Source organism: Archocentrus centrarchus, chromosome 16, assembly GCF_007364275.1.
Source record: "Archocentrus centrarchus isolate MPI-CPG fArcCen1 chromosome 16, fArcCen1, whole genome shotgun sequence".
Taxonomy (NCBI): domain Eukaryota; kingdom Metazoa; phylum Chordata; class Actinopteri; order Cichliformes; family Cichlidae; genus Archocentrus; species Archocentrus centrarchus.
Genome location: NC_044361.1, coordinates 23,163,463 through 23,172,671, shown reverse-complemented (window position 1 = coordinate 23,172,671; position 9,209 = coordinate 23,163,463). Strand labels below are relative to the sequence as shown.

Sequence of the window (9,209 nt, the reverse complement as noted above, 5' to 3'; positions counted from 1 at the left end):
AAATATGCTCACCGGACTATTCATTAGGTACAACTTGTTAGTGCTGGCTTGGACGCCCTTTGGCCTTCAGAACTGTCTTAATGCTTCATGGCACAGATTCAACAAGGTGCTGGAAACATTTCTCTGAGATTTTCCTCCATATTAACATGATAACATCACAGTTGCTGCAGATCTGTCAGCTGCACACCCATGATGCAACTCTCCTGTTCCACCGCATCTCAAAGGTGCTTTATTGGATTGCAATCTGGTGACTGTGGAGGCCACTTGAGTACAGTGAATTTATTGTCATGGTCAAGAAACCAGTTTGATCTTTGTGACATGGTGCAATATGCAATATCCTGCTGGAATCAGCCATCAGAAGATGTGTACGCTGTGGTCATAAAGGGGTGGATGCAGACAGCAAAAATAGACGTGGAGGCTGTGGTGTTTAAATTCTGCTCAGTTGGTACTGAGGGGATCTAAGTGTGCCAAGAAAATATTCCACACATCATTACACCAGCACCAGCTTGAACCAATATTAAGACAGAATGGATCCACGCTTTCATGTTATTTACACCAAATTCTGACCCCCACCATCTGAATGTTGCATCAGACCAGGCAATGTTTTTCCAGTCTTCTGTTGGTCTGTTGGTGTGAACTGTAGCCTCAGTTTCCTGTTCTTAGCTGACAGGAGTGGCATCTGGTGTGGTCTTCTGCTGCTGTAGCCCATCTGCTTCAAGGTTCTTCATGCTGTGCATTCAGTCAGAGAGAGAAGGTGGGATTTTTGGCTTTTAAGGTATCACTGTGTGCAAATGCTAAATGATTTCATTTTAAAGCCCTCAAATGAAGTCAGATCTGTTATGTAAAAAAGAAATATTTACTTTGGCCTTTGTCCCTATGCATGTGCAAAACCAGAGTCCATACAAACATTAACCAGCTTTGTCTGGAGGGCTGAGTGACCACTGAATGACAGGCAGAAAAAAGATCAATAAGCAAACAGTGGCTCAGCTGATATTAGCATTGAAAAGTTATGTTAAATTGTGTGGAAGTTTTTTTTTTGTTGTTCCTGTCACATTTGCAAAAGAAGTCAATCACAAGCCATGACATACCGGCAACATATGATTACCTGTCTACAACGTCAGACAGGTAGGATCTGTGTGGATATGAAGTGGCCACAAAGCTGAAAGAATAAAGTTCCCTGAATAAACAGACATTAAATCCTCGCTCTGTGTTTGTGTGAGTTGAGTCAGATCATGTCATCTGTTCTGTGAAGGCTTTGCAGATTGTCAATGTGTCAGCAAAGCTCAGGACAGATGGACAGAATAAATATCAAATCCACACTTTTCCGCCTGCTTGGTGCAGCCAACAGTCCTATCTACACACACTGATTAAATCCCTGTCGTCACGCTCTTAAACAAGCGATAAAAATCATTACACATCTTTTTATTATTATTATTAGTTACTGGAAAGAGAAGCAGTTCTTCATAAAATGAAAATACATAATTTATTCTCACTTGGCACAGGTGTCTTTGGTATATACACAGCGTCGGTGCTGAGTGTGGTAAACACAGAGAGCGTGCAGCATTTGATGTACTGTTGTAAAAGACACACACAGACATCTGAAATCACAGTGAATATAATCCCCCTACCAGACTGCTGATCTCGAATGAAACCATGGGCTTCCAGCGTTCACACACTGTTAATCTGTTAAAAAAGAAAGAATTCATTCAGTCTCAGGCCAAAATGAGAAACCATTTTTTTTTTTTTCTTACCTCGGTTTAAGCCAGCAGCGGGACACCACTGCATAAAAAAAAGCTGCTTATTTAACATCTGATGACTTCTGAACCAAAATAAATCAACATAATTAAAGTCAAGAGCAGGAAGTGCGAGTATCACTGTCAAGGTCTCCAATCAAGAGACGTCTTCATGAATGTGAATACAGGAGAGAAACTGATCATGAGCTGAAGCTTCCCACATCATCTGTCAATCATGGTGGAGGTAATGTTATGGTATGGGAATAAATGGCACCGGGTCACTAGTGTTTATTGATAATGTGACTGCTGGTAGAAGAAGCAGGGTGAATTGTGAAGTGTACTCTCTGCTCACATGCAGCCAAATGCTGTAAAACTGACTGGCCAGCGCTTCACAGTGCAAATCAACCCAATACCCAAGGCAATCACCTGATCTCAACCCAGCAAAGCATGCTTTTCATTTATTAAATACAAAACTGAATGCAGAAAGACCCACAATCAAGCAGCAACTGGAGGCAGCTGCAGTACAGGCCTGGCAGAACTCCTCGAGGGAGGAAATGGCCTCTGAAAATGGGAAACTATGTATTAAAATAGCTGCAATTCCTGAACAGTTAATTTAATCCTTTTGTTAAACTCCAAGTCTGATTGTCTGATTTAAACATCTAAAAATATAGCTTCTTAGTACTAAACCCACTTCACAAACAAAAAAAAAAAAAAAAAAAAAAAAAAAAAAAAAAAAAAAAAAAAAAAAAAAAAAAAAAAAAAAAAAATCAAAAGCTTAAAACAAACATTTGATGGGCAGACTTCTAAGTTAATAAATTCACTCTGTTGCTCTGAACACACTTCAGTATTCTCTCTTTTCTCTGAGTTTTCCTCTGGGCTGCGATTCAGCTTCAATTCTTCAGATCAAAGGCTCCACGTAGCTCTTATGAACCCACAATGCAGCACATAAACTAGAGCAAAGTCTTCCCAAGCTTGCACAGCTCTAAATCTCCTGAATGACACAAACATTTGCACACAGAAGCACAGCACAGGTGTCTCCTTTAAGACTTTTCTTGGCTCTGCGGAGAAGATGAGGACCTGAAGTGAGTAAAGAAACAGATTCAGGGTCTCTCTCTGAAGATTTACTCCCAAGCACTCTGCTTTTCTGACCAGCTAAGAGATTCATAATCTTGCTTTGGCCAAAAGAACACAACTTCGAGATGCTGATTGTTTTTTTGTTTTTCTTTTAGAGACTGAAGTGGTACTGAGAAGCCGTGTAATGAATTCACCCCGGCACCTTGTTTACTATAAAAACACTTTCAAAAAACAAATTCTGAGCCATCCCCACATTTATCAAAGATGTGCATGCAAAGCGTTGTCGTCTAATGTCTTCCTGGTGGTTCTCACTGGGCCTAATCCTGAAAAATGAATAATTCAACAGATCAAGCTGAGGAATTTAAATAATCCACTCTCCACAAACACTCTGCGGCCTGACTCAGCTGCATTCATACCACACGGTCATGTTTATGAAGAGGACAGTCTTTTCCCCACAGGACTTATCTTGTTTCAGTCCGGACTCACCTCTCCTGTAGCACAGTGCTTCTCACTTCCAGAAGAGCAGCGATATTTATCTATTTAACACCCACCAGCGTCTCCAGCAGCACTGATCACAGTTCACTCACTAAGAACATGTGGTCTGTAAATGCTCCTCCTCCTCCTATTAACAGCTCAGTTCCTCAAGGAGTTTGGCAACAGACTATTTTAAGTCAGATTTTCTTACACAAGATAATCAATACTATATATGTATAGGATATATTGTCACCCTCCTAAAATAGTGGCCCAAGTCATTTTTTAATGACTTAGGCCACTATTTTTTAATGTAGTATCAGCAAATACTGCTCAAAAACAAATTACAAACACTTTTTAATCAGAGTATAGCATCAAGTCAATTAAACTGGAATACTGATCTGGTCAGTTAAGTAGCAGAGGGGGGCTGTTCATCAGTTTCAGCTGCTTTGGTGTTGATGAAATTAACAACAGGTGCACTAGAGGGGCAACAATGAGTCAACCCCTAAAACAGTATTAGTTTTACAGGTGGAGGCTACTGACATGTTTTCCCTCCTCATCTTTTCAGTCTTTACCTCCACCAGTGGTCAGTGCCACTGGTGCATCAGGCATTACACAGCTGAGTTAGGCTAGTGCTGTTGGGGAGCGTTGTTGCTGATCTGCATCAAAGTAACGTCTGCACGACTGCCAGGACCTGAGTTTTCCCGGCAGAACATTGTGATGATCTTATTCAGTTCAACTGCAAGACGTTTTAATGTTGTGGATGAATGGGTTCATTGTGAGACCACAGGTTTTGACTTGTGGCCTTCATTGGTGTAATCATTGCCAAGGATAAAGGCCACGAGTCAAAATGTGTTAGTCTAACAGTAGAGTGACCTTTATTTATACTCACCAGCCACTTAATTAGGTACAACTTGCTAGTACCGGGGTGGACCGCCTTTGCCTTCAGCGCTGTCTTAATTAGAAGTGGCATAGATTCAACAAAGTGATGGAAACATTCGGTCCATACTGGCATGACAGCATCGAACAGTTGCTGCAGATTTGTTGGCAACACATCCATGATGAAAATTTTCCATTTCATCCCAAAGGCTCTACTGGATTAAAATATGGTGACTGTGGAGGCCATTTGAGTACAGTGAGCTCACTGAGATGTTCCAGAAACCAGCTTGTGAAGATCTGAGCTTTGTGACATGGAGCATTAACCTGCCAGAAGCAGCCTTCAGAGGATGGCTACACTGTGGTCATAAAAGGGATAGACATGGTCAGCAATAATACTCAGATCGGCTGTGGTATTTAAATAATCCTCGGTTGGTGCTAAGAAACCCGAAGTGTGCCAAGAAGATATTCCCCACACCATCACACCACCAGCAGCCTGAAATGCTGATACAGGGCAGGATGGATCCATGGTTTCATGTTGTTCACGCCAAAGTCTGACCTTACTTTCAAATTGTTGCAGCAGAATTGGAGACTCATCAGAGCAGGTTACATTTTTCCAGTGTCCTCTTGTCCAAGGTTGGTGAGCCTGTATGAACTGTAGAGTCAGTTTCCTGTTCTTAGGAAGCGGCACCCGCAGTCTGGCCATTCTCCTCTGACCTGGTGCAACAACAAAGCACTTTCCCCAGATATCTGCTGCTCACTGGATATTTTCTCTCTTTCTCTGTAAACCTTAGGGATGGTTGTACTGGAAAATCTCACTCTAGAAGTTTCTGAAATACTCAAAGTAACTTAAATGACCTTTCTTCTCCATTCTGACACTCGGATTGAACTACATGCCTAAAGGCTCTGAGTTTGTGCCATGTGATTTGCATTAATGAGCAGTTAGACAGCAGCAGTTAATAAAGTGGCTGATGAATATAAACACATATTTTAAAAAAGTTGTAATGCCCAAAGTGCTTTCCAGTTGAGTTAGATGTACAAAATACAGTAATATATATAGTATAGGTCATAAAATTTGAACTCTTTAATCATTTTTGCTTCTGAATTTTGTGTAATTTTTAGAACCAGCTGGGATTAAATACTCACTTAAGATCCCACAAGTTATTACTTGCTTCTTCATATAGGAAAAAGGGAGAAACAGGCTCTAAAAGTTACGCTGCAGTGTTTGTCTCTGAGCCGGACAAGCACGCATGTGCTGGAATGTAATATTCCAGTGATCAGCAAAAAGCATCATAGAAAGAAACTACAAGCTAATAAACAATAAAAGTTTAAAACGTTTCTAAACTCCCAAATATAAATAGCAGCCTAAAAGTTCAATTCTGGTTGGATTATGTAATTAAGCAGCACAAATTTCGATGCACCGTTTGTTTGTGGTGCATCTGTGGAGACTGAAGGCAGCAGAAATCAACAGGCACCTCCAAGTGTTTTGTAAACGATTTCACTTTTATTTTCTACATTTGGATCAGCTCAGTGTGGAAGCCTGGACATGTCAGTTCATTTCAAACCCTGCTGTCTCTCGAAATGACAACAATCGATACGCTCCCGTCTCTGTCTCACAATCAGAAAAAAACCTCTCACATTTTCACCACAGTCACTCGCTCAGACGTTGAAAAACAAAATTATATATATCTGTTGATGGCCTCTTCTCACTGCCATGTCCACAGCAAAGATGAACTGATGTCGTGTCCTTTGTGTAAACCCTTCCTCCATTGGAGGAAGCTGAAATGTTTAAAAATCTTTTTTTTGAAATCACCTCGTGCCCTGACTCGCAGCAGGAGTGATTAAAAAAAAAAAAAGAAAGGCGGCGTGATAGTGGAAATGAAAAAGATGCACATTACCTCTGACTGAGATATGAATAATAAAATACTGCAGGTGAGCTTGCCAACTGAGAGAAACGTAGTAATGGATTAAGATATGTCATCTGCTGTGCTCTCTGCAATCCACAGTTCAACCCTTTCACTCCTTTTGACTCTCTACAGCTTTTATTCTGTCCCTGATTAATTCTCATAGTGAAGCCACATTCCTGCTGTAGATACGTCCACGGGGGAGTGCAGGGGCCCGGCTCTGTTTAGAAAATAACAGCGTTTCGCTTTTAGTACGACGGAGGAAGCAGGGATATGCTAATCTGCTGCCAGTCCGCGCTACGGGTGCTTGCTTGTCCAATAGCGAGGAATCAGGAGTGCTGTTTGTTCTAGTAAACAGGGAGCTAATGTACTGGGATTAGTACTGAAGAAACACACGCTCACACCCACACAAATGCAAACATCCACACACTCCACTGGAGGAAAGAAGCCCTTGGAGTGTTATTTTTTTTTTTTTTTTTTAGGTCATTGAGAAGACGATATGACAAAATGGACTGAAGTATCAGGCTAAGGCAGCCTTTTTCCTATATGTATACAGCGTGTGTGTGTGTGTATTGGGGGGGGGGCTCTGTAGTGCCTTACTGTGGAGTTTCTTGTGATTGAACACTACAATAGGCAGTGAACATCAGTAACAGACTTGTGTATCCTTTGAGTGGGTGCGTGTGTGTGTGTTAGCTCTATGTTAAATATCTTTAAAGACAACAGAGACGGACAGACAAACTAGGGTTACTGAAACAGTAGAAACAGACAAGCCATGTAAAAACTGGACATAGAAATCTTAAGATATCACAAACATCATATTTCTCTATCTCTAGATTTCTGCTGATGGCAGACGTCAGGTCCTCATGATCACTTTTCTTGTTTTTTTTTTTATGTGTATGTGCTGTCCCCCTGCTTGGAGGCTTCAGTCTGTAAGATGAAATGCTAAAGAGTAACACCAGAGGGAGACATACACTGCTGCTAGACCATAGGAGTGGCTCTGATGAGCACACACACACACACACACACCACAGCTTCTCTCATTCACACACACACACACCACAGCTTCTCTCATTCACACACACACACACACACACACACACACACACACACACACACACACACACACACACACACACACACACACACATCCTTCTTCACAGAAGTGCATTTTCAAAATCCATTACAAAATTAAATAAAACAAAGATGAAAAAGAAAAAAAAAAAAAAAAAAAAAAATCGAGGAATTCGGTCCCCTTCTTGAAGCATACATTCATCTCAGTACACATACACACACACATACACATAAGTGCACACACTCATACTGTAAGAGGCAGTCAGTAAACGTTAAGTAATGAGTTGAGCCGTGGACTGCCTTGTCCACAGAAGCCGTGATTGACTCCACCGGTTAGTTCTCGTCTTCACACACAGGAGCGAGTCAACTCTCCACGGTTAAAATCTTTAAAAAAACAAACAAAATGAATGTAAAACAACAGCCATCGTCTCTTAGAGGGAGGCTTCTCTCTCTTCTCACTCTAAGGAGGCTTGAACACACTCCTTCCTCTGACATCTGGCAGAAGTAGTACCGTCCAATCCATCCTCCTTTCTTCCCAAGTCCCATCGTGGGGAAGTCTTTTTCATTCCTGGTGCCCGACTTTTTTAAAAAAAAACAACAAAAAACATGTCCGTTCCTCTTTATTTCTTCTTCTGGGCCGCTGTGTGTGTGAATGCGTGCATTGGGGAGTGTGCAGAGTGTGGTCAGAAGACTTCTGGTAGTGTGACATTGCGGAGCAGCCACTGTTGGGACCGTGTGTGGGTGCAGTCTCTGACGCTGGGCACCTGGCTGTCCTCCTCGCTGGCCTTGTCCAGACACTGGTTACTATTAACATGGATCAGGGTCAGCTTCTGCACAGCGGGGAAACACAGAGATGCAAATCAGGCTTTTGAAAGGCTCTTTTACAGGAACATGTAAATCTGTCTTTACTTAAAAATGCTACACACGATTCCTTATATTTTAAATATTAAGTTTCCTTGTTTGAGTCTTTAATTTTGAGGCTCAGTTTTGGCTCACAGTCTTGGGAATGCTGTGGTTGGGTTGGGTAATGCGTCAACGATGATAAATCACCAAAGTGTGACAATAAATAATCCACACACTGAAATGACGCTAGTTTGAATTATGTGATGTCATAATTAATGTGTACTGGGGTTAGAAAAGGTTTATTATGTTCCACTGACTTAATGTAAACTGCTGCAAAAAAGCATGTTTATGCAATAGAAAATACTAAAATTTAGGTGATTATTAATTTGAATTTTTAGCAAATTTGAATATTTGTTGGTTTATTTTGCATTTTACAGCATCTGCCTCCATTGTTTTCATTTCATAAGTGAAAAAAAAGGGTGAGCTTTTAGAACTTTCCAAGTTTTCCTGCTGTAAATGAACTATTTTCTATACCTGTCAAGACCTGCATGAGAACCTAATAGTATTCAGTTCAATTCCATTCAATTTTATTTATACAGAGCCAAGTCACAACAATAGTGACCTCAAGGCGCTTTATATTTTAAGGTAAAACCCCTACAGTATTTGGGAGAAATTGCCAACAGTCAGACGAGCATTTGGAGACAGTGGGAAGGGAAAACGGGAAGAAACCTGCGGCAGAAACATCAGAACGTTTTAAGCCTAATCTTAAAAGTAGAGAGTGTCTGTCTCCTGAAGCCAAACTGGAAGCTGACTCCACAGAAGAGGAACCTGATAGCTGAAGGGTCTGCCTCCCACTCTACTTTTAGAAACTCTAGGAACCACAAATTAAGCCCGCAGTCTGAGAGTGAAGTGCCCTGTTGGAGTGATAAGGGGTTTAAGATGAGATGGGGCCTGATTATTCAAGATTTTGTATTAAATTAAATTGTGGATTTAACACAGAGTCATTGAAGAGAAGCTAATATGTGAAAAATATAACCTTTTTTTCAATTTACTATCTACATTTTTTATATCTGCACTGCTATTTCCTACTCTTTATATTTTGTGCATGTATATATATATATATTTTATACTTTTTGCACTGTTATTCAAACTCTGCACGAGAATTCCTGTGTATCCAAACCTTGCGTGCGAGTGCAAATGGAAAATAAAGTCTCTTGAATCTTGAATGCATGAACCA

The 9,209-nt window shown here is 40.8% G+C and overlaps 1 protein-coding gene across 1 annotated transcript in view; it reads right to left on the bottom strand.

Annotated features, from left to right (window-relative positions):
* Positions 1-5,647: 5,647 nt before the first annotated feature.
* Positions 5,648-9,209, bottom strand: part of galnt1 (UDP-N-acetyl-alpha-D-galactosamine:polypeptide N-acetylgalactosaminyltransferase 1) — a 55,614-nt gene continuing 52,052 nt past the window's right edge. Inside the window, exon 14 of the mRNA XM_030749971.1 lies at positions 5,648-7,959. Within this exon, the coding sequence (XP_030605831.1) occupies positions 7,813-7,959 (147 nt within the window). The 3' untranslated portion in view covers positions 5,648-7,812. The remainder of the gene's footprint in view (positions 7,960-9,209) is intronic.